This window comes from Euprymna scolopes, chromosome 45, assembly GCF_053919585.1.
Source record: "Euprymna scolopes isolate OS-2025 chromosome 45, ASM5391958v1, whole genome shotgun sequence".
Lineage (NCBI taxonomy): Eukaryota > Metazoa > Mollusca > Cephalopoda > Sepiida > Sepiolidae > Euprymna > Euprymna scolopes.
The window spans coordinates 21271770-21298164 of record NC_136526.1 but is presented as its reverse complement, the minus strand read 5'-3'; the positions used below and the strand labels follow the sequence as shown (position 1 = coordinate 21298164).

Here is a 26395-nt window from a genome sequence, read left to right as displayed (position 1 = left end):
GTTTGTCAGAATACATTCCATGAAAATACTTATAAAACAGGCACAAGGATCCAACATTGTGGTGATGGAACAGACGTTGGAGCTTGGTTAATAGTACAGAACCTATTAGGTTGAAGGTTCTTTTTTGGACTTTGTCAAAGAGAGAGAGAGACAAATGGTAGATGCACCAGTCCAGATGTGGCAGCAATACTTCATGCGTAGTGGCTTTGTAGAGATACAGGATACTCTCAGGTGTGAGTAATTTTCTAGCATGGTAGAGGGAATCCACTTTCTTTGCGGCAGCCTTGGCAATGTCTTCAATGTATTTGTTCCAATTCATGTTGTCTATGAATATTAAACCAAGGAGCTTGAATGAAGAGCTCTCATGTAGCGTATTATAAGACTATTGGGAAGCTTTCTGGATGCAGAAAGTGAAAGTCTCGCTAAATCTGCGTGTAGGTTTTCCAGGGCGTGGAGAGAGCTCTTGACAAATACAGATAGTGACTCCACTACCAACCCCGTTTTATATATTGCCGGAAATAAAATACCTTCACTCCTCTGGAAGGAACGAAGGAAGAATGCCTAGGAGGATGGCCTCCTACTACTAAACTGAACTACAGCTCATTCAAATAAAAGGGTCGCGTCCCGAGAATAAGAAGGTTCCAAGTTTTGCATTACATTCACACCCAACCCGTCAAAAAGCCGAGCAACCAGCTGTATTTGACTCTACGCTTGTCTGCATCGCGCAGAAGTTTTCTAAGTTTATTCCTAAACTGTTAATTGCAAAGGAAAAAAGTTTCAAGACGGGAGTGATTCTATAAAATATCGAATCTACATCAGTTATTTCCGACGATAAAAAAAAAAAGAAATCGAAATTTCAAAAATAGAGAAGGAAACCTAAAAGTTAAGTTTGAATTTAACAAGATACATGAATAAATAAGTAAATAAATAAGGGCGGGACGGAAAGAGATGAAATCTCGCGTGAATATAACATTAATTCTCGCTGACGTCACTTGACGCGCGAGGAGAAGTTCGTCAAAAAACGTGTTTGTTACTCCGATCTCAAAACAAAAACACTTGTATATAGAATTCGAAAAAAAAAAGTTTAGAAACTAATACACGTTCACATTTTTTTTTTGTTCACTGCAAATCAAAAATGTTTGTTTACTTGAGTAAAAAGGTAATTATAAAACTAAAACAACAACAAAAAACTTCTTTTCTTTTTTGACGACCACACTTGTTGGTAACTAAGGAAGCTGACATGAATTAGAAGTCGTTTCTAACGATCTGGAAAACGATCATTTTTCCTATATTTACAACATTTTTCAGTATTTAGCGAGGTGCTAATGCAGAGAGTAATCCGTGCTATTTTTCAAATCGTATTTCCAAGTTTAATTAAAGTTTTGATATGTTTTTTTTTATTCAATTGTAAAGTTAAAGTACATAATAGGTACAAAACATCCCCCACTCCTCATGTTAAGAATGGCTTTTTGAATAATAACGTTATTATTTCAGCACGGATCACTCTCTGCATGAGTACCATATATATTATTTATTTATATATAAGTATAAATTTATATATATATATATATATATATATATATATATATATATATATATAGTTTATAATTTTTGTTAGCCAGATTGATTTTTTGGTGTTAATACGCGTCTTTTTCTAAATCGTATTTCCAAGTTTAATTAAAGTTTTATGATATGTTTTTTTATTCGATTGTAAGATTAAAGTGCAGAATAGGTACAAAACACCCACCCTCCCCAAGTTAAGAATGGCTTTTTAAATAATAACGTTATTATTTCAGCACGGATCAATAAGTGCATGCATAAGTACCGATTTTTTTATAACTCTTGAAAATTTAAGTAAACGTTCAATGATTTTCGAAAATAGTCGCAATTAAAGAAAAAAGAAAACAAACAAAACCCAACAAATATTTAACCTGCTACTAAAGGCAAAATAAGTTACTCTTCTACCTACATGGATAAAGTTTTATAGGTTTTAACTTATTTTAAAGCGTTTATTTTATTTTATTTTTTACTTTAAAGGTAGTGTAAAGGCCTGTCGAGTTAGAACGAAAAACAAAATGATGGTATCATTAGAGCCATAGTCGAGCCTCGATAATCGCTCAAAAATCGAAAATTAAGCAAAATACTGCATTTCGCCCAAATTAGCGATGTTTCTAAAAAGGGGAGAGTTGCAGTTTTCTGATTTGAAATCTATCCAGCTAACACTTCTCGTTGGCTATTTTTTTTTTTTTGTTTTTTTTTATCTTAAAGTAATATTTTATTTTTAGCTTGATGTATCAAGTGGCTTCATGCTTTGCTTGAAGTGATTTCCATTAAAAAAAAAATATGGTGACGTTTATTGGATATATGCTTCTATCACTTTCGTTTAATTTTCGATTGTTAAATGATTATCGAAGCTCGACTATGGCTCTAACGAGACCACTATTTTGTTGTTCGTTGCATTTTTAAGATGACGTGGTTCTTGTCTAGAATCCCCTCTATATTAAAAAAACAAAAATAAAGAAAAATCTGTATGATATACAAAATGAAAATATCATATTCTAAAAATCACATAACTTGATCAAGTAGTTTTATTTTTATAAAGAAAATAATTTTAAGCGATAAATGGGATTACAAAATAAATCTAGTAAGTATGAATTATTATTTAGTTATCTCCCTTTATTTATTTTAGATTTTTTTCAAAATGGCGGTCATCAAAACCACTCTTCGAATATTCATAAAATTTGATTTTCTTATTTAAAAATCAAACTACTGTCATCTGTCTGATCAGTTACCATAGTAACAAGGAATTTAATTGGATGAAGTAAATATAGTTTCACTTTGTTGCAACTTCCTCTCCCCTGTCGGAATTTTATCTTGCTTCCAGATAAATTCGACACTAAAGTAACTAGCCTGAAAAAAAAATGAAAGCATGGTATAAAAGAGGGGGGGGGGTAAAGAATAAAATATAAAGGTCTTGCTTTGAAACGAAGAAGAGATTTTATTAACAATGAAATTAGTTGCAAATTTTTCCCTTTGCGAGCATTAAATAAAAAAAATGCCAAAGTAACATATAATGGAAAAAAATAACACTGGTTCTTATAATGAAGATGTCATATCCATGGACGAATACAATAATATGATGCAAAATAGTATCTCCTAATCACACTCTCATATGAAATAAATTTTAGGAGCGTACTCACAAATTGAAAGCCAGTCAAGCACGTGCCTTTTTCTTTTTTTTTTTTTTCTTGTTTAAAGGTTTTAGTCAGTCACCATGGTTTTCCACGGTCAAAATCGTGTCATCATTTCTTATTCTGAGAAAGAGAAGAAGGTCCTTATTTCGCTATAGTTTTAGTCGCCACTTATTTTTATCTCATCACCTCCACGAGATCTTTGCTGATCCATATTCTCCTCCAAAATTACATTCCACAAATCTGTGACGTAGCGATCCACATCACGTTACGTTAACAATTGCTCTGACTGTTTAACTCGTCCCTCTAATTTTGTTATGACACATTTTTAATAAACAAACAACCTGTCTGTGCTAATAACTTATAATCTAAAAAATAATCAGCTCCAATTTCTAATTTTAAATATTGCACTGTCCACAACTGCCAGTCCATCTAAGGTGGACCTATTCTACGTCACAGAGCCTATTCTCCATTGAACTGATTGTTGAAAGTCTCTCAATTGGTGCTAGAAAAGAGTTGGCTTTTTTTACCCCCATGTATATTTTAACTAATTGTTTTGTCTCAACAGACAAATGACTGCTTGGAGCACATGGGACAGACTTCGTTAGGATATAGTCCTTCAGCCCATGACTAGCAGAAAAGTTTTGGGCAACTGTTTTCAGGAATGTAGACGTTGTACATAACTTTCCTACAACTCACATTTTTTGCTAATAAGTTTTAATTTGACTTTTTTTTTTTCACTCCAAACAAGGCATATTGCCACCTGGAAGATAAGTAGCTACAATTTGGGATCATTTCTAGCAGGGGATTGTGGGAACTTCAGTAGCAAGATGTCTGTTCACATTACATTTAAACTTCTGCATGTCAGTACAGTCAGGAAATGGAGGGAATTCCAAAGTCTAATAATCTGAGGTAAGAAACCATTACAGGGCTCTACATTGCGAGTGAAAGTCGCATTTGCGAGTGATTTTTCAAAGTGGCAACTAGAAATAATGAAACGCTTATCTTTTGGCGATTGTATTTTTTTCACTGACAATCTTCCAAAGCTCACTACTGAGTGAAAAATATCTTTTCAACTTTTTTTTTAATAAAACGAACAAAGTTAAATTATTTAAACAATAAAAGTTTAATAGAACAATATACTCTTTTTTAACGAAGGCTTTTGAAGAAAACAGAATGTTTATACCTTCAAATATTAACATAAAATTTGTTGTATATATAGAATTACACTTATTCAAAAAAAATCTTTATGATGTACACGCTTCTCACAGAATGCAGATGTCATATTCTAAAAATCATGTGGGTTTGGCTGGTAACTTTTCTATTTGGCTAGTAAACGAAAATATTTAGTTGTCAAAGGTCAACTAAAGATAAGTTTGTCCATAGAACCCTGCATTAGAATAGGTTTTCTGGCATCTAGAGATTTCAACAGTGAAGAGGTGGGATTTTGCTGCTTGTCGAGTTAGTCGGGAGGGCACAAGTGCTATGAGTTCATCAGAGCACATTCTATTAAAGTAGTTGTAAAACAGGCACAGGGATGTAACATTGCGGTGATGGGACAGAGGTTAGAGCTTGGCTGATGGTGTGGGACCTATTAGATTTAAAATCCTTTTTTGGATCCTGTCTAAGAGGGAGAGACTAATGGTAGATATGCCAAGCCTGATGTGTCAACAATACTTCATGCATGGTATTCATACTTTGTAGAGGGATAGGATACTCTCAGGTGTGAGTAATTTTCTAGCATGGTAGAGGGAGTTTACCTTATTTGCAGCAACCTTGGCAGTGTCCTCAATGCATTTGTTCCAATTTATATTGCCTGTGTATGTTAAGCCAAGGAATTTAAACAATGGACTTTTCAGGTAGAGTGTTACTTGTCATGGCAATTGGTGGTTGAGAAGGATTCTTGTAATTGTTAAAAGAAAGAAGCTTGATCTTAGTAGCATTAAATGTTATATTTTAAATAAAAACTCTTTATCCAAAAATTTGATATGGACATTATTTAAATTTATGATTAAAATATGTTAATATTCTTGTGTATTTTTTTTTTTTTTTTTTTTCAGATTGCGATGCCGAATAATTCCAAGCTGCGGTGCGTAGCATGGAACAAAAGTGAAGGCTACATTGCATGTGGAGGGGAAAATGGTCTATTAAGAATTATGCAACTGGAATCTCCTTTAGGTAAATCTTTTTGACATATATTTTCTAGTGATAGGACGATTCCAATATTTTTCCCAATTCCAATACAATTATTGATTCTAAATTCCTGATTCCAATACAGTTACCGAATCCGATTCTCTAAAAACCTCTAAATATTTAGCTATACAGTTGTCATTTCTACTTTTTTTTTATTTTCAGATTACCATAAAAGCCCATGCAATATATATTCACTAATGTAGAAAAAATATACTTGTGGGTGGTTATCTATAGATTTTAGTTTTTCTGATGTTCTGTTATTGTCTTTTTGTATATCTAATTCTTTTGTAACTGTGTCTACATCGTTTCGCCTAGATATGGGTGGGTGTTCTAATGACCTCTTTTAAATCGTGCAGTTTATATTTTGATTGTTTCTTCAAACTCGCCTACACACATCTTCTCCCCCTCACTATATATAAGTCTTATACACACTTTACATATGTTTACACAGTTGGATGTGTATACACACGGTCAAGCTCCTTTAAGGACCTCAAAGTTGTGCATCTACTTACTGCAGTTCTTATATGTGTGTATGCGTTGTGCGTATATATGTGTTAAGAGCTCACCATACCTTTCTTTTGTTATCTCTTCTCCTCTGGGATGCCCCCCCCCTCGCCCCCGTCACTGATCGATAAGCTGCAAAGAGCATCCAAGAGAAAAACATGATGCCGACCCTCTGGCAAGGATCACCTTATCTATGAGTGAACCCGGGAACCACTAGCACTGCTGACTCAAGTCTTCTTGCGTTTCTGTCAACACATTTTTCCTCTGACCCTCCTGATCTCAAAACTAACTCGAGTTCGACTGTCTACCAACTTCAACTTCAACCGACTATCACACATTCTTTTCTCTACTGAAAAATCCCTTTTCTATTTATATCAGAATGTATATGTGGAGGGGTGGTAACCCCCATTAGCCGGCCTGCACTTAAAACACACCGACTCACTTTCTAACATGCAGGTATATGCTCTGTCAGTAGAAATCACTGAATCTGATGTGTGTCACTGGTAACTCCTTGACCTTTCTGCACCTGTCCGACACAAGTAAGTTGGGTTCAACTCAGTACTGTGTTAACTGCATTACTGACACACAACAAATAGTTTAAAACTAATAAATATTTATCATGTTATAATTTGTACTAGCAATGGAAAATTAAATTAGAAAAAACAAAAAAATATTAATTTATTTAAAGTTTCTAATTTTGGGCTTATAACAAAGCCCTAATTAGGAATTTATTTTTTTAAACAATACATTTTTTTTCTTTTTTTTTTTGTCTTACTTGGCATGGTGTAGTATGGCACAGTCTATTTGTCAAAGATGGATGTTGTGTATCGTCCAGTCAAGTGGAGAGATGCTCGAACATGTGCGCATTAATTTCTACACATGCGCACATGATCGAGCGCCTACTGACTTGACTGGACGATACACAACATCCATCTTTGACAAATAGACTGTGCCATACTACACCATGGCAAGTAAAAGAAAAAAATGTATTGTTTTAAAAAAAAAATTCCTGATGAGGGCTTTGTTAGTTTAGAAACTTTAAATAAATGTTTATTTAAAAAAAAATTGTATGTGTCCGATCTTCTAACGCGTTTTGAATTTCATTTTCTCTGTGTTTCTAAAAAGTGGATTACTATTAAAAACAAAAAAATCCATTACAAAAAATCGTTTCTGGCATCGGAAAATAAGCATACATTTTTCTGATTCCTGTATCAATTCCAATGCCCCCAAAAGTTCTGATTTTTATGATTCCAATCCCAACACTAATATTTTCCTTTCAGTATGTCTAAAGGATATGAGTTGTCCTTTTTTTTTAATACAGAAAAAAAACTGATTTCCACTTAAATTGCTTTGTTATCTCCCTTGAATTTGTGCTCTCTGCTATTTAGTTGAAATCCATTTTCTTTTGTTAATAAGAAAATACTGATTTCTGCCAAGTTGCTTACCTCCTTATTTTTTGTCACTTTTTAATTGGATTTATTTCTCTCTTTCTTCCTCTCTTTTCATCTTCTTTTCTATGGCTTACTTTGTCTCTAATGACAGTTCTCTCTGAAAGCTAAAAAATTTAATTTTGATATGACGGCTAAGACTTCAAGCCATTTGTGATTAAGGTAGAGAAATTAGATGACTTTTGTTTCATCAAAGAATGGCTCCCTTTCTCCTTCCCTTTCACATGCATACACAGCGTCTTTTTTTTAATCTTGACTTTCGTTGTTGAAAAGAAATGTCTTGCTTCTTGTCCAGAAATACCCCAAGTAAGAGAACTAAGAAAATAAAATTTTTGAATAACTGAAGAGCGCCTATTTTCTACACCATTTTGAAAACAATCTTTAAAAAAAAAAAAAAAAGCAACGGGAGATAACTCAATATAATTCAAACTTGTGAGAGTTATGATGTAAATGTAATGCCTACGAATTCCCATTAATTGTTTAAAAATTATTTTATTTATAAAAAATAAAACTACTTGATCAATTCAGATGATTTTTGGAATATGATATTTTTGTTTCATCACAGGTACGTGCACATAAATAATACAGTAGAACTCCAGGATACTGTAGCACTAGGATACGTTATTTTTTTTCTTTTCAAGTTACGATGTGGAATACAATGTTTTTCCAGCCCCTGGTTACAGTATTTACCCTGCCTTATGGTGTTATTTATGATGTTATTTGATTACATGCAGGTGTATCATATATATTGTACTGTATTTTGTTACTAATTTTTAATTTCATATCCCGGGGTTCTACTGTATAGATTTTTCTTTATTTTTGTTTTTTGATATGGGGAGAATTCTTGAAAAGGAGCAATGCTTTGTATCCTGTCCTCTATACACGCATATCCACGGGGGGGGGGGGGCATAATCTGCAGGTTGAGGAATTCAGGATTATACCTACTGTCCACTCACATTCCTAATGCTTTTTTTTAATCAAATGTAAACACACTAATTAAATACTTATACAAATAATAAATCACATCTTTCCAATAGCTATGTTTAACAAAACAACTAGTGCTTGTCCAGAATTCACCCTATATTTTATGAACAAAAATGAAAACTAATCTATGATGTACATAATTCTGACAGAAAGAAAATATCGTACACCAAAAATCACGTAAATTGATCCAGTAATTTTATTTTTAAATAAAAAAATCAAACTTTGTAATTAAGCAGTGATGACTGATGATAATACAAGGTTATCTTTAACACATGCTAAAAATAAGGGAGAGAACTCCAAATTACAACTTGTGAGATTTTAGAAAGCTATACTTAACAAGAAAGTTAAAATCTCAAACTTGCTTAAAACTACTTGATAAATTTACGTGATTTTTTAATACAATATTTTCTTCATATCATGGGTACATGCAAAGTACAATTTTTTATTTTTTTTTTTTAAATACCAAACAATCTTCCATTCAGACTTGTTTTCAATTTTCTTATACTCATGTTATTTTTCAAATAAAGAGCGATTACTCTAATATGAGCAGTTGTCTGCCTTGAATGTTCAAGCAGTTGTCTGCCTTGAATGTTCAACTTTTTAATAACGAATGTACAACATCGCTCAGTTTCGAATGGGCACCCAGTATATTTTTATAATTTTTTCCTAAAAATGTTTTTTTTTTTTTTATTTTATTTTGTCTTGTTTTTTTTTTTGTTTTTGTTTTTATTCTTGTTTTTTTTTTTTAATTTTTTTTTTTCTTGTTTTTTTTTTTTCGGAATCTGATAATTATATTAAAGCTAAATAGAATAAGCATTAAAAATTTTATTGGTAACGTGCAATAGAAATAAATAAAAATGTTGCAAAAATGAGGGGGGGGTAATGAAAAAGTGTCTACCCCTCTTAAGTGGAATATTTCCATGATTAGACTCATCTAACCACATTGTTTTCATATTTGATAAGAATTGTTAAAAATGGCCACTATAACAATGAAAATAAGAGAATTGATTGTTATGAAGAAGGCAAGAGGTCAGTCCCTTTATTCCATAGCTAAACAGTTTGAAATGCATGGATCAACAGTGAAAAAAATATGTAACCTATGGAACAATCAAAAATCTTCCAAAAGGCTATAAAAAGAGAAAGAAAGAGATGAGAGGAGACTTTGTTTAAATTCAAGGAAACACTCAAAATGGTGAGGGGGGGGGGAGCTCCTTGCAAATACAGATTTGTCTGTAAATATATCTCTATTGATATGATAAAAATTCTTTTAATCTCTTCACTTTTATCTAGCTGGGGATGGAGCATTCTACCGGATGCCAGACAATCACTCACTCTCATACATTTCAACTGAAAGATCTTTAAGATTCTAACTATTTCTTTAAGTGGAATTTTTTTTGTATCTCTCTTGCACTTGGTTCACCGGGTATATTTGCCATGTAATTTTTTAAATTCTTTTTCATGAGTTTGGTTGCTCCTATAATTACTGGAACAATAGAGATCTTCCTAAGATTCCAGTTTCTTTTCATATCGTACATATGCCATTTGTATTTCGTTATCTTTTCATCTCAACTCTGTTTAACTCACCGTCATTGAGAACACTAACTTCTACTAAGGTTGCTTCTTTCTCCTTCTTGTCTCATGTCACAATGTCAAGATTTATGGCTCCATTTTCTTGCTATGTAGTTGTAGGGATTCTGCAGTCATAATAGATGGTGTATGACTTATTTCCAACTGTTTTTTCCCGATATATAATAATATTAGTAATGGCAGAAAGTTTTTGTAATTATTCTATCCACTCCTAATTCTTGCAATCACATTGGCACCAGTTCTCTCACGTGTGCTAGTATTATCATCAAAATGACAAATTTTCTGGACAACCTCTCTAACCTTGCTATTCAAATATAATTTTTCAGTTATCTTTATTGTCTTATACTTCTTGTTAACAAACTGGGTATCATCTCTCAACCTACTCATATTATTCAGATTTTCAAACTACTGTTCTTATTTAAAGTTTCACAACGTTTTCGTCGATGTAACATCCGACTTTCTTCATGTTAATTTTGTCAAACTTGGGAATCTGCAGAAAATTTGGAATAGAACCCTTATTTAATCTACAGAGGTAGGAAGAGGTTACTTTTAATGCATCTAAAACCAAGCTATTATCTTTACATCATCACCGCTCTGATCCTCATCTGGCATCAATTGAAATGAATAGCTCTTATCTTAGGGAGACTGCATGTTTTAACAAGCTTCTGGGCTTGACCTTTACTTCTGATCTGAAATGGAACACACACATCAAATCCGTTGCTAAGGCTGCTGGAAAAATTGTAGGATCCTTCTACTGCCCCAGTAGATATCTCAATCCTGATGCAGTTCTTCACCTATATAAAAGCCAGGTACAGACAATGATGGAGTACTGTTGCCACATCTGGGCAGGAGCTGCTAGAAGCCGCTTATCCTTCCTCGACAGAGTTCAAAATAGACTTCGTAGCTTAGTGGGGGATGCCCTTTTCTCTTCCCTGCATTTTCCCACGGAAGAGATGTTGCGAACCTGTCTCTGCTTTATTGTTATTTTCATGGCAAGTGCTCATCTAAGCTTCAATCTATGGTCCTTCCTCGCCAAACTTTCACGAAAAACACTCGTCTAGCCAAAACCACTATCAATAATTTCCCACACTCTTTATCTGTGCCTAAACCTAAACGTAGATTCCATGAACAAAGCTTCTTTCTTAGAATTGTACACCTGTGGAACTCTCTTCCGTTTGCCTGCTTTCCAGCTGACTACAATTTGGTTGTCTTCAAGTCCAATATAAACAAGTTCTTGATGAACTATCCCCCTAAGTAATCTAATTTACAAAATTTTCACTACTTATGTATACCCATTAGCCCTTATCCTCGACTGGCCTCCGGGCCTGATAAGTGGTGACTCCTTTGTTAAAAAAAAAAGGTAGCGTGCGCTCATTCCGTCGGCCATGATTGAGTAGAAGTAGTTCACAATTGTATTTTGAGTTTCTCATGCTCTGAGGATTGAACCTTTAATCTCCAGAAGCGTGTAACTTACAACTGAATTTTACCAAGTAGTTTATCCACTATGCTACGGGTGTCTGCAGGGTTGACAAGATACACCTGAAACATGAAAATAATGCTCAAGATAAAAACAGTAGACTAAAGAATCGAACTAATACAAATAACTAATCTGCAGCTGATAATTTCAGAAACATCTCAAAACTTACTTGTAATTTCACAGCATTTCTAAGGTAATCAAAGCTTAGGAATACCACAAAGGATTGAGTTGCACTCAACTCCCTTTCCACAAACTGAGCAGAGAATAACTAAATTCGATGTGAATTTCTTTTTCATTTTTAAATGTTGATGGTACATTTTTTTTTTTTTTTTCAGGTTTTTACTGAGATTCTTGTGATTAAGTTCTCTTTTTTTAAATATATTTTACTTATTGTTTTTTTTTTTCCTCGAAAGATGTTAAAGGCAAAAGAGGACAAAGCAGCCTTTCCATGAATCAAGCTGTTGCAGGACACACAGGTAAAAAAAAAAGCCCTCCTTATCCTATATGATATTTGCAAAAGTTCATGAGTGCCACATAAAATATTCCTCATGTGCAAAAACATCCACCTGAAAATGACAACAAAGCTTAAAATTGTAATCCGAATAATATCAATAATGTCAAAAATCAGATAAGAATAAGAAAAGGTAAAAATAGGGACACAAAGTTAAGCTGCAAAGTAAGGGGGAAATGTCCTTTACAAAATTATTGCTTAGTAGGAAGCTTAATTTATCAAGTCAAAATATGTATCTATATATCAATAGGATAGCGTGCGTGTTATTTAATTTGTGTGTCATGTTTACGTTCAAGTGACTGTTGTTTAATAGTTACGGACTTCCATTTCTTGTAATCAATAATTTTACCAAGAATTCTTCATAAGTTTTGATTTCGGTTTCAGCTGATGGTACTCCAGTAATCTCTTTTTTTTTTATTAATAATTTAATCAAGAATTCTTCATAAGTTTGGCATTGGTTTCGATTATAGCTGAAGGAACTCTAGTTATATATATATATATATATATATATATATATATATATATATATATATATATATATACATATTTTTTTCATAAGTTTTGATTTCGATTTCGATTCAAGCTGATGCATCCAAGTCATATGGATATATTTTATATTTTTGAAACCGCAACTTTATAATATATAAAAATCGATAGAACATTAACTCTATAATAATATATACAAAATCTGCAAGAATTAAAATATCATATTTAAACATACTTTAAAACCGGGATGCACCAGGCATCCCTGCTAGCTTAGATAAATACTTTTGCAGTTTTAACAAAAGAGCTACAATAATATCAGAGCTGAACATCTACAGAATGCCAACTGTAAAATGTTTTTGACTCCTAATGGGGGTAGTTATTTATTTGCCGCCCACCTCTGCAAAATGTGGCACAAGGCCGGAAAGTGTGGATCCAGCAGGCTCCCCTAAAGGAAGGGCACTCCTGCAATTGTAAAAATTGCCTGAGTAAACCTCGTCGGCATTCCCCGGTAGGGGCGCCTCAGGCAGTAAGCAATGAACTTACTCCACCGGAAAGCCCAGTGGCAAGGCCTGGGAGGGTGGGCCTCCTAGGTATTACCCAGGCGGCGTACCTCAGTCCAACAGGTGCTGGGCCGATTCCCAGCCCCTCACCTGTTGGGCTGAGTGTCAAGTGACGAGTCCTTGACGAGTACTACTACCCTGTCTCCCTGCAGCCAAAGCCGCTAGGAGACCATTCTCATCAGACGAACTAATGGGGGTATGACACCAATGATTTCGACAATCGTTTTTATAACCACCGGTTGTGGTAATCAACCAATGAAAATGTTCCAAAGTTACTAAAAATTGATATTCATATATTACATATGACTGTGTCCCCTGTGGGGTTTCCACGGGTCCTGCTAGTTAAATAATGTTAAAAGTATATAGGGGATATCTCATTATATAAAAAATTATTATAATAAAAAAAACATATTTAATTACAAAAGAACAGTTATATGTCATTATCTAAGCATTTTAGAGAATTTATTGCAAGTTTGTAATTTTTATTGTTTTAGGTTTTGTGCAACTGGCTCGATGGAATGACCATTACAAAAAATTGACGACCAGTGACATTAATGGACTCATTATTGTATGGGGCCTCGCCAAAGGTAAGTAATCTCTTATGTACACAAAAAGCTTCTCAAATTATTTATGTACTTATTTGTAAAACCTGCTGAGTAATCTTCCAAAAATGGCATCTTTTTTCCAAATAATTTGGGTGTCACTAGTGGGGAAAGAAAATGAAACCCAGTAATGTGGAATTTTATAATGATGCCTGTTAATGTATTTATGCATTAATTTGAAAATCCTGCTGAGACATCTTCCAAAAAATTACACAATTTTTTCTTAAAATTATAGTGCCGATATAGTGAAGAAGGAAAGAAATCCAGTAATGTTGAAATTTATGGTGAAGCAAGGGTTGGCAAATCATTAACCAAGACAATGTATTTATGTATTAATTTGGAAATCCTAATGATCCATCTTCTAAAAATGACTTCATTTTTCTTAAAATTATGATGGCCTTGGTGGAAAGAGAAATTATTTCATGTATGTTGTACAATATTTTTTTTAATTATTTTAAATATGTGTTGTATATTAGCCGTCCTAGCGAAGTTAAAATTGTTTCATATACGTGCTGTAAATTATCTATCCTGAGGAAGGTATAATTATTCCATACATGTGTAATACCTGTCCTAGGGTAGGTAAAATATTCTTTTACTCAAGATAAATGATATAATCCAAAATTCCTCTATTCTAAGGATAACAGGTATGTTCAAAAGTAACTTAATTTTTCTCGTTTTATACGGTCCGAGCAATGCTGGGTAGCCTGGCTAGTCTCTTATACATACAAAAAATTCCTGCATATATATAGCTTTTTAATTCTTTGATTTGATCATCAAAATTTGTCCTATGGTCTTTTATAAACAACCAGCTCTACCTAACCAACGTTATCCAGGTGTCTTTTTATTTTCATGTTTATTTTGCTATTTTTTAAATTGTTTGGAACTATACCATTACTTGCTCAAGAGATTTTAATTTTTATTTTGCTTTTATTTTTTTAATTTTTGACAAAATTTTTTTGAGGGAATAAAATTTTGAAAGTTATATTTGATATAGCAATAGAGGCAAAAACAAACATCGGCTTCAAACTGTATTAGGTGCTTTGTATATAAAATAGCAGTGCTTGTCCAGAATTCAGCCTAGTTAAAAAAGCAAAAATAGAGAAAACTCTTTATAATTTACTTTCTATCACCAAATGAAAATGTCATATTCCAAATATCATATAAATTTGTCAAGTTGTTCATTTTAACTAAAAAAAATCAAATTAGCTAGAGTTTGTACTTGATCTGCCATGATCTCCGCAGTGTTTTCTATATAATTACTTTGTTTCCGCTCATGTGACATGTTGGTCTAATGGTTTCCATCAATTTGCTGTTTGATACCTCATTGTAATACACCTTATTATTCCAGTACCCTTTTTTCCAAGAATTTGCACTCCTTTTCTGTTGATCGTTTTCCCCCCTACCTGTAACTTTGGTCTTTTCAAAACTAAGTTCAATAGGCATCTCATAAGTTTGCAAGTTTTCTATAAAGGGAAGCAACTCAGTTCGAACTACCAACATCAAAATCAGCCTTGTAATAGATACAATATAGTATTAATATTGCTAAAAAGCACACAAAAATTATTTTCTATATATAAAAACTACTTGACCAATTTATATGATTTTTGGAATATGACATTTTCGTTTCATGACAGATAGATACATAATAAAGATTTATCTGTATTTAAAAACATTTTTTTAAATTAGGTTGAATTCTGTACAACAACCAAAACAACAAAAAAAGAATTGGCGCTTCTACACTATCAGAACAAAATTTTTTAGTCGATCAATGGAGTTTTCAGATTAAAAACAATGGTTTCTACTGATATCTTTTGTCAATTATAATAAATTATAATGTTAGCTTCCAAATTATGCAATCAAAATTACCTGAATATTATTGAATTATTAAAAAAAACAACTTTAATCGTGTTAGCAGGTGAAAAATTGCAGCCATTGTTTTTATAAAATAAATTGAAATGAAAGCACGAACAAGGGAAGTAACTCTAAATATTTAATGTGACTAATTCAAAACAAATAACAAAATAAACATAACATATAGACAGTGTTTCTGAGCCTGTTTTTCATTTAAGATTTTTTCATAATTGTTTAATATAAAAATGTTCGCCTAAAAATGTAATAACGTAAAAATAACATATATACAAGCTTTTTGCAATTGTTGAAACTTTTCCTGAGTTTTCCAAAATTTATTGAGAGGAAATTACCTCCCTTTCGAACTCTTCTGTGTCTTACATAAGCAAATATGATCATTTTCTTCAATTCTATTGTCTTTAATGAATAATTTTCTACCTCATCGATTTTCGTAATTTTTGGATATAATCATCTTAAAAATACAAGGAATACGTAGATACCATTGTTTTCATGTGAAATTCAGTTTTACGATTTCTGAAATTTCGTTCTAATAGTGTAGAAGCGCTAGAGAAGTTCTTATAATGGCAAATTTTTTATATTTCAAACTAATTTAGATGCGTGAACGATTAAGTTACCTGCATAGTTTTAAATTAATATGGTGTCTAATGTTGGACAGTTGAATGAAAGTGTTGGTGTTTAAAATTTGTCCATTTTTATTTATGTTGCTTGAAGAGGAGTTCTTTCTGAAATGTGATACATCATTGTGACCTTATTTGGATACAACATTATTTTCTTAAATTTAAATATCCTGAAATTGTTCTGTCATTAAATTATTAATCATACCAAATTGTTATAAAACTATAACTAATTGCTAATGTTGTTTTTAATCTCAATTTATAAAAATATTGGATGTCAATAGCTTCTAAAATTGGCGATCCTTGAATACATGAGGATTTGCTAAGAATTTTTAAAACAAAAATTACTGTCTATTTGACAGTTTGAATGCTTTCAACTCACTAGATTTAACTGATATATGGAAAACAAAATTGCATTAAATTTAAAGTTTAAAAATATGAATTAGAAAACTTGGAGCTTAATTTTAAAAGAGCCTCATTAGCTGACAGTGTTTCTTGGATTATTTAGCTATAAATTAGTCATCCATTATCATCTTCATCATCGTTGCAACAATAAAAACAGTTGTAGGAGCTCAACTATAAAACAAGCCAAAAAAATAGACAAAACTAAGTAAAAGTATCAATTTTTCAAATTTGACCCCTTAACAAGCCTTTTAATAGATGAAAACCAATTAAAAAAATTCCCACGTGTCTGAATACCCTATATACCAGATTTCAAATCTGTAGATCAAAAATTTGTAGAATATAGGTTTAGAGTTGTCCACACACGTACACATTTTCATTTATAAATATACTAGCAGGCCGCCCAGCATTGCCCAGTCATAAAATACGCATAAATATTATATTTTAATACAGAAACTGACACATGTGCATGCGAATATTATGTTTTGTTTCTAAACAGTTCACTTCTTGCAAGCAAAAAAAAAAATACTTGAATTGATATCGAAACCAAAACCTAAAAACAGTGAGTCAAATACGATAACCATTCAGCCAGCATGACATACTCTTTAAAAAGTGTTTTTAGACTGACTTATCTTTAACGTAAGGAATCTGTAATGTAAACCATTCACACATGCACAATCACGAAACAGCAAACGGAGAAAAATTCAACGACTCCCACATACTAATTTTTCAATTTTTACCCCTTTGTAGCCCATTTTTACAGATGAAAACCCTCTTAAAAGGTTTTCCACATGTCTGAATAACTGATATACCAAATTTCAAGTTTTTAGGACAAAAAATTGCTGAATATATAGGTGGACAAGTGTCCTCACACACACATTCTCACTTTTATATACAGGGTGTCCATAAAGTCCGTGTGCACTTTAAAAAAATTATAACTTTATTTATATTTGCAATAGAAATAATCTGTAAAATGGATATGAAAGAAGTAAATCTATATTTTTTAAGCTTTTATTGAAATTTTTCTTAACTCTCCACATGCTCTCGATCATAAGCAATACAAAGGGTAATACGATTTTGCAGTTCACAGAAAACATTTGCCAGACCGTGGTTTATCATGGACAGAGCCTGTCTCTTTAAATTTTTTCATCCATTTAACAATGGTGTTCCTATGAGGCGCTTTTTTATTGTATCCAATTCTAAACTTTCTTTGTACAGCAATAGATTTCAATTCAGCAAACCAAAGGACACAGTTTACTTTTTCCTCAATTGAAGCCATGGGATCAAATTGATTCTGAAAAACAAAAGAAAATATTTTTTACTTATCTAAAAATTGTTACGAATTTTGTGGTGAAAAATTATTCAATAACTATACTTAAAACTAGATACATGAAACTTTATCACATTTTTTACAGATTATTTCTATCATAAATATAAATAAAATAAAGTTATAAATTTTTTTAAGTGCACACGAACTTTATGGACACCCTATATATATATATATATATATATATATATATATATATATATATATATACTTATTTATTGTTAAATAAACATGTTTACATCCCGCTACTACAAACAGCCATTTGTTTCAATCAAACAACAGATATCATCAGGCAGCGACTTGACTATTCAAAAGTTCAATGAATAATCTTTATTCATTGAACATTTGAATAGTCAAGTCGCTGCCTGATGATATCTGTTGTTTGATTGAAACAAATGGCTGTTTGTAGTAGCGGGATGTAAACATGTTTATTTAACAATAAATAAGTATTATTAGCTCTTTTTATTGAGCACTATCTAACAACCTAGTTGAATTCATTAGTTTATTACTTTTGAATAACAATAACCCGAGTATATATATATATATATATATATATATATATATATATATATTTTATACATAGATTTTCATTTGATAAACCTCAGTTATTCTGCTGTCATCTTTGATATTCTAATTTTGCTTTTTTTCTTGTTTGGCTTGTGTTAAAAAATCTGATGAATGGAATACCTGAAAAAAGAAAATGGTAAAAATTATTAAAGCAGGAATGTGAGTTGTCCACTTTTTTTTTTTTTTTTTTTTCAGAATTATTTTTTTTTAAATCTGCCCTTGAGAAATCGACTCTAAAACTTCTTAGTCTTTCTTTCTCATCAAATCTTTCTTGGACTTCATATATTAAATCCATTGCTCTTTCTGATTCTCTTAAAGTAGATTCTCTATATCATCATAAACACTTGCGTATACCTGAGGCTATGCTCTATCTCCATAAATTTACTACCACGTCATATATTCAGCATTGTTGTCATATTTGGGCTGGTGAATTTCTTGATAAGGTGCAGAAATGCATCTGTAATTTGATTGCCTCACCATTTCTGCAACTTCTTTTATATCACAGATGTGATGTTGCTAGTCTCAGTCTTTTCTATAAATAATATTATGGCATGTGTTCTGCTTCCTTTTGTTCCAGCTTATTTGACTCAGTGATGTCATAAGAGAGCATATCTCTTATAAAAATTATGACATTTTATTTTTCTTAATAAAAATGATTGGTTGGTTGTTTTTGTTTTACAGCATATCAACCCTTTTCGGGTTATTTAATGCCGAATCCAAAGATTTTGATAGAATATATTTGCTGTTTTCACGTCGGTTTCTATTTAACCCATAGTTAGAACCTTAACAGGTACTACCACTTTGGGTCAGAGTGGACCTGGGAGCAATGGTAATTAAAGGGTGGCTCCACACTCCCCAAAGCCCACAAGCTCGGGCCTCACCACTGGATATAGTTTAAGGTCATATCCAGGACCCTCATTGAGGGACGTTTACCCTCTGCAGGGGGGTAGTCGGCGTATTCTAATGCCCCACCGACAGGGCCACTTAATAAAAATGAATAAAATATTAAAATATTTACTTTATAATAATAACATACACAATAAAATAATAATTAATAATGTAATACATATAATAATTAATAAATAATGAATTTTATGATAATAAAATAAATAATATAATAATTAATATAGTATGTGTTATAATAATTAATAACAATAAATAAGTAATAATAATAAAATTAAATAAAAAATATGTAATTTTTTTTATTTTTATTTCGGACTATTAGTCTCATCTTTATTAGTTGTTGTTTTTTTTTTTAATCTTTTTTTTTTTTTTTTTATTGGTTCACAACGTTTCGGCCAACTTCCTCTGGCCTTCGTCAGGTGGTAAAAAAAAAAAACAAAAAAAAAAAAACAACAACTAATAAAGATGAGACTAATAGTCCGAAATAAAAATAAAAAAAATTAACATATAATGCTCATCTCAAAATAAATTTCCAATTAAGGAATAATATATAAAAAATATGTAAATGTTCTTTTAATTAGTTTTGTCTGAATAACTGATATACCACATTTCAAATCTGTAGATCAAAAATTCATTGAGTATATAGGTTGAGAAGTGTCCTCACACACTCACACACACACATTCTCACTTTTATAGATGTATAGATAGATGAAAAAAATTCTAATTTGATAAACCTCAGCTATTCTGCTGTTATCTTTGATATTCTGAAGTTATTAATCTCCAATGTTGCTCTTGTTTGTATTGTCTTAACAAATCTGACGAACATGATACCTAAAAAAAGAAAATGGTAAGCAGAAATGTGAGTTGTTTGTTTTTTTTGTAAAATTACGATTTTTTTGAAAATTTGCTCTTGAGGAGAAATCAACTCTAAAACTTCTTAGTCTTTCTTTCTCATCAAATCTTTCTTGGGGTTCACATATTAAGTCTATTGCTGTTTCTGCTTCTCTTAAAGTAGGTCTTCTATATCACTTACTTATACCTGAGGCTATTCTGCCTCCATAAATTTACTGTCAGGTATAGAACATTGTTGTCATATTTGGGCTGGTGAATTTCTTGATAAGATGCAGAAATGTATCTGTAATTTGATTGCCTCACCATTTCTTTTTCTCTGCAACTTCTTTTATATCATAGACGTGATGTTGCTAGTCTCAGTCTTTTCTATAAATACTATTATGGTATGTGTTCTGATCTATTCCCTGCTTCTTTTTGTTCCAGCTCATTTGACTCCGTGATATCATGAGAGAGCATATCTCTTATAAAAATTATAACATTTTATTTTTCTTTATAAAAATGTGGGCCAGGATCAAAGTGTAGTATGTGTTCTTCGGATGCTGCACTACATTTTTTTGTTCTCGGTTAATGGAGGAGAAATCCTTCATGACTGATACATTTTTTTTATTTTGTTACTGACCAGAATGCCTCTTTTTGAGGAGCTGGTTTCCCCCCACATTCAAAACCGACCTCGTATCTTACTCTGGTCTCGTGGGGAGGCAAAAAGAAAGTTAAAAAAATGAATAAAATAATAAAATATTTACTTTATAATAATAACATACACAATAAAATAATAATTAATAATATAATATGCATATAATAATTAATAAATAATTATTAATTTTATAATAATAAAATAAATAACATAATAATTAATATAGTATATGTTATAATAATTAATAACAAGAAATTAATAAATAATTAATAATAATATAATTAAATAAAAAATATATAAATGTTCTTTTTAATTAATTTTAAAAACAGTCTTGAAAGACTTTTGAGAGAACAAGAAATTGTTCTTTTTCCACCTAATAAGAACAATCTAGAATAAATCAGAAAATTCTGCATAAAATCAAGTCAGTTTTCATAAATAGTTGTCAACCTATAAGCTAACAATTCGTTTGAACTCCGGCAATGTTTTTAGGATGTTGTTCCAGCCGTAAGAAAGTTCAAACGATCATTCCCAGCATCAACTAAGGAACTGAATTTTCGGTAAATACAAAGACTTCTCTATAATTTCTCATTGACCAAAGTCTTATATTTTCAAACTCATCTGACTCATTTATAAGCGTTTGATTTCGAAGTAAATAAGAGTTATTTCCCTTGCACCTTTAGATGTTATAAACTTAGTATTAGCGTTCAAGCAAGACCGTCTTAAAAGACAAGATGGCCGGTGGGCAAAAATAATTTAATCTGCTGACGTCATCACGGATAGTCCATACCGGTGACACCAGTAGTCACCGGTAGGCACTCGTAACATCTTGAAGTCAGTGTAATATTTCTTTTTTTATTAAAATGCCTTCACGGTGCATCGTTCCAACTTGCCGAGGAAATTATCATAAAGAACCAAAAAGTGACAGTATTTTAATTTCCGAAAGATAAAGAATTATAATGCAGTAAAAAAAAAAAAAAAGATTTTACACCATCTCCATTCAGCAAAGTAAGTTTTAACGTGCTCCCCCCCCCCCTGTATTTAACACGATGTAACTATAATTTAATTCAATATTATCATCCTAAATGTTTTACCATTCAAAAGAAGAAGCTTCAAATAAATTGCTAATATTAAAAAAAATTTTTTACAGCATACAAAACTAATGAAAATGCGAGACAACATCGATTCTTTAAAACACGTGTTTAAAAATCTAGCAAAAATTAATTTTCCTGAAATTTTTCAATATTTAAAAATAAATTATGCCGGCTGATAAAATTTTTAAACTTTTTTTTAAAGCTAGAAAGATAAAATTTAAAAATACTTGTATATATATATATATATATATATATATATATATATGAAACTAAACTAAAAAAAAAACAAAAAACGCGCGTTCACTCGTGGTCTTAAACAGTCTTGGCCTTCGGGACCAGATCAAAGTGTAGTATCTGTTCTCCAGATGCTGCATTCTGTTTCTTGCTCTTTCAGTGGAGGAGAAATCCTTCACGACTGAGACAATTTTTATTTTTGTACCTTTTCTCCACGTTAAAAAACGACCCTGGTGTCTAACTCTGTCCCGTGGGGAGGCATAGTAAATAGGTACAATTCATTTCATTAACGTAATTGGGTTTGTATTACTGTACACATAGATTCGAAAAAATTGTCAAAAACAAATATATAACAAATAAATGTTATCAAAGGCAATATAAGTTACTTTTCTACCAAATATTTTTCGTGTTTTTATTCAATGTAACATGTTTATTCAGCTCGAAAAACATAGTGTTTACCGATGTATTCGAAAATTCAAGATGGCGTCTGATTCTCTCTTTAACACGGTAAGTTTGGAATAAGGTGTTATAAATAAAAAAAACTATACAACATACTATTAAAAACCCGCCGAATATATATCAACCTATGTCACGGTAACATATATTGAGTGAGTTTTTAACAGTATTTTATTCGGTTTTGTATTTATAACACCTTTTCCCAAACTTACCGTGTTAAAGAGAGAATCAGACGCCATCTGGAATTTTCGAATACATCGGTAAACACTATGTTTTTCGAGCTGAATAAACATGTTACATTGAATAAAAACACGAAAAATATATCCAGTTTGGCAGAAAAGTAACTTATCTTGCCTTTGATAACATTTATTTGTTATATATTTGTTTTTTGACAACTTTTTCGAATCTATGTGTACAGTAATACAAACCCACGTATTTTAACAAACTGAAAATATGGATATAAAAAAATGATTTTGCATGTTATTTTTGTTATGTGGTGAAATAATCTTAAATAAGAAACATGATTTTTTTCTTTAGGTTAATTTTTTTACTGTGCAATATTTCATGAATTTATTAAAAATATTGTTTTTGATTTTGAAAAAATATTGTGGTTCATTTTGATTAAAAAATATTCGTTTTGATTTAAAAATATTCATTTTGATTAAAAAATATTCATTTTGATTTAAAAAAAAAGTTTAATTTTAATATTTGTTTATTGTCTTAACTCATATCAAATGTTTTGCTTGTGTTCTGCTTCAAATATTCATAATCTTACATGCATAATTTTCATTTAATTATATTAAATAAACTTCAAGTTTATTTCAAATCAAATCGTGTTCATTCACTTTTTTAAAATGTAATTTATAAGTAATTAAAGAACGCATTCTAATCTTTAAAATCTATAATACAACGAAATATTCAATTGCTTATAATATACTTAAACAAATAACTTGTGTTTTTTTTTAAAATTATTTTTTTATTATTAATATTAGATGAGTTTCAGTATAAATCATCGTGTTCTTTCTTTATTTCAATCCAATTTTTAAGTTTTGTAACACTGTCTGTAAAAATTACTGTTCATTATTGACAGTCTAAGAGTTCCACATATCTTGCTTGTTGGGACCTCGGCGATGACGTCATTTTTTCAGCTGGCCGGCCATCTTTATAACGAAGGCCACGGTTCAAGTCTTCTTCCTATTTACTTGCCTCCCCACGAGGGCAGAGTTAGACACAAGGTCGGTTTTTAATGTGGGAAAAATCCAGCTCCCCAAAAAGGGGCACTCTGGATAGAAACAAAAATGAAAATTATCTCCGTTATGAAGGATTTCTCCTTCACTAACTAAGGAAAGAAAAGATGAAGTGTAGCATCAGAACAGATACTACACTGTGATCTTGACCATGGAAGCTTCAACTCTTGTTATATCAGTACGAATAAAATTTGTTTATCTGTAAATGTTTAAATGTTTTCGTTTTTGTAAAAATAAATATTTCATTTTTTATAATACGGAGTTGATTGGTTTTATATACTCTTTTAGTTTGTTGCTTGTTCATAATCCGAGACAACATGTAACAGCGATCTAGTGGTTCTATCGGTTTGCTGTTTTGATACCTCATTCTAATAAAGCTTCCTATCTCAGTAGTTTCTTCCAAGAACTACAGACTTGTGAAACTCTTTTCTTGTTGTTTTCCTCCTAACTACAACCTTGGTCTTTTCAAGAGATCCACCAATTTATCCATCCATCCATCATGGCCATAGCCAAGATTGAACTCACTACACAAGTTTTTGTAGTGCAATTCAAATCTTGTCGGTAGATGAATACTTGATGCTTCGCCAGGGCTATCGAGAGTATTTTTTATTGTGACACCATCACTAGATGGAGTGCCTACAACAGCTTAAGAAAGGCCCATCTACCTTCGAGAGAAGAATAGACTGCGCTAGTTTCTTAACCTGGTATTTTACCTCGTGGTACATACAGTGCCTCGCTTTCCCAAATGGTCACCCATCTGGTACTGGCTAGGCTCGGTGTTGTTTAACTTTGGTGAATTGGCGAGAATTGGTGTGTCAACGTGATTGTGGAGTATTCAAGTGATATCAATAGACATCTCCTAAGTTTGCGATTATCATCTTTCGTTTGTGATAGCTCCTTACATCAAGTAGCTTCATGCGGTGTCTGAAGCGATTACCATTAAAAAACAAATCCTAAAAAAGCGAATTTTCACTTAAATTGCTAGAGCCTCTCATTTCTGCAGATTCTCAACTTTTTGTTCAAAATTTATTTTTATTTATTTATTTATTTATTTATTTTTTTCTGATTTTCCCTTTTATGACAGTTCTCTGCGAAAATGTTAATTTTGCTGTGAAGAAGGTAGAGGAGTTAGATGATTTTTGATTTAATAAAGAATTATTTCCTGTTTCTTTCCCCCACAATTCGTACCTTTCTCTTAATTTTAGCTTTCTTAGTTGAAACTAATAGAAAATAGTAAGTGATATGACCCGTGATACGTATATGTTCGTTTGAAGTAGTTGAGTGGTCTTGGCTACAGTATTTGAATAATAATTGCAGCTTTTGCATTCCTTTTTACTAGTGGTATGCCTCAGTCCAATCGGGATGATCTAGTTTCCTCTCAAGCATACACCACATCTGAAACCATTGCTGTAATATTATACCCATTAAGGGCCCTGCATCAGTAGCTATTAAGTTAGCTAGTGTGAATTTTGACAAAGGTCATGCTTAGTGCATGTCAGGATAACCCATATCTGTAAAACAGAATTGTTCCAAGGGTTGAATAAAAGGAGGCAGAGGTCAAACGCCGTTGACAAAACAGAGAAACAATGACGAATGATATCATGTTTTTAAGTGAAGAGAAAAATAAGGTTTTCAGATGAGTTTCTCTTTGGAAGCCATGCAAATGAGATGCGACTAATAATGTAGAATAATCTAAGTTGAATGTTACTTCAATGTCTGCATCATTTCTTATGTTAGAAAGTTAATTTTAAGAAGTAAATAAGTAGATAAGATAACATAAATTCTCTTTAAATAAAACCATATATGAAAACTCTCAACAAACATGTTGTGTGATCTTTCTTCATGTAAAAAAGTGGAAAGTAGATAAAAAACAGTGCATTTAAACAGCTGCATGTAAAATATATAAAGAACTTTATTTTACTATTGAATTATGTATTTGCGATGCAAAAAATTCTTTTGTGATTTGTTAGGAGAAAGGAGGAAAATTCATATCCTGAATTACTATTTAACCCGTAGATGGCAACCTCGCAGGTTCTTCAACTCTGAATTAGTGGACCTGGGATCATTGGTAATTAAAAGGTGATTTCACAGTCTCCAAACCTAACCATATTGGGTACAAAATCACTAGGGCTATAACAACAGAATATTCTTATATTTAACACTTGTATAACAACAGAATATTCTTATCATTGTTTTGACTCTCGAGTATATATCCGACACAGTTAATCAACCAAGAACCACATCACTCAATATAAAAGCATATAAGATATCAACGGATACACACTCGAGAATCAAAACAATGAAAAGAATATGCTGTTGTCATAGCCCTAGTAATCAGTTTTGTGTTGCAGCTAGGACAGTTGGTGGAGTAGGATAGCTTGAGTAGTTTATAGGGTTGGTAAATAGGGTATGCATAAATAAGAGATAGAACGGAATTGGAAAGTTTGATGTTGGTGTCGTGAGGTTGGGTAGAAGTGAAGTGCTCAAACACACTTAGGTTCTTGTTTTATGTAAAAAAAGAATCTGATTTAAAAAATATATTAAAAAAAATATTTGGTTTAACATTCATGACTGATAACTTGGCGGACAAATCAGATATAGACTTAAGTTTGTTAGAACGAAATATGGTTGAATTGAGAATTATATTGACGATTAC

The 26395-nt window shown here is 31.7% G+C and overlaps 1 protein-coding gene across 1 annotated transcript in view; it reads left to right on the top strand.

The window, feature by feature from the left end:
- The first annotated feature begins 990 nt into the window (after positions 1-990).
- Positions 991-26395, top strand: part of LOC145269281 (WD repeat-containing protein 35-like) — a 143094-nt gene continuing 117689 nt past the window's right edge. The window contains exons 1-4 of the mRNA XM_080124963.1: positions 991-1159; positions 5252-5369; positions 11798-11860; positions 13436-13528. Coding sequence (XP_079981089.1) covers positions 1136-1159; positions 5252-5369; positions 11798-11860; positions 13436-13528 — 298 coding nt within the window. The 5' untranslated portion in view covers positions 991-1135. The remainder of the gene's footprint in view (positions 1160-5251; positions 5370-11797; positions 11861-13435; positions 13529-26395) is intronic.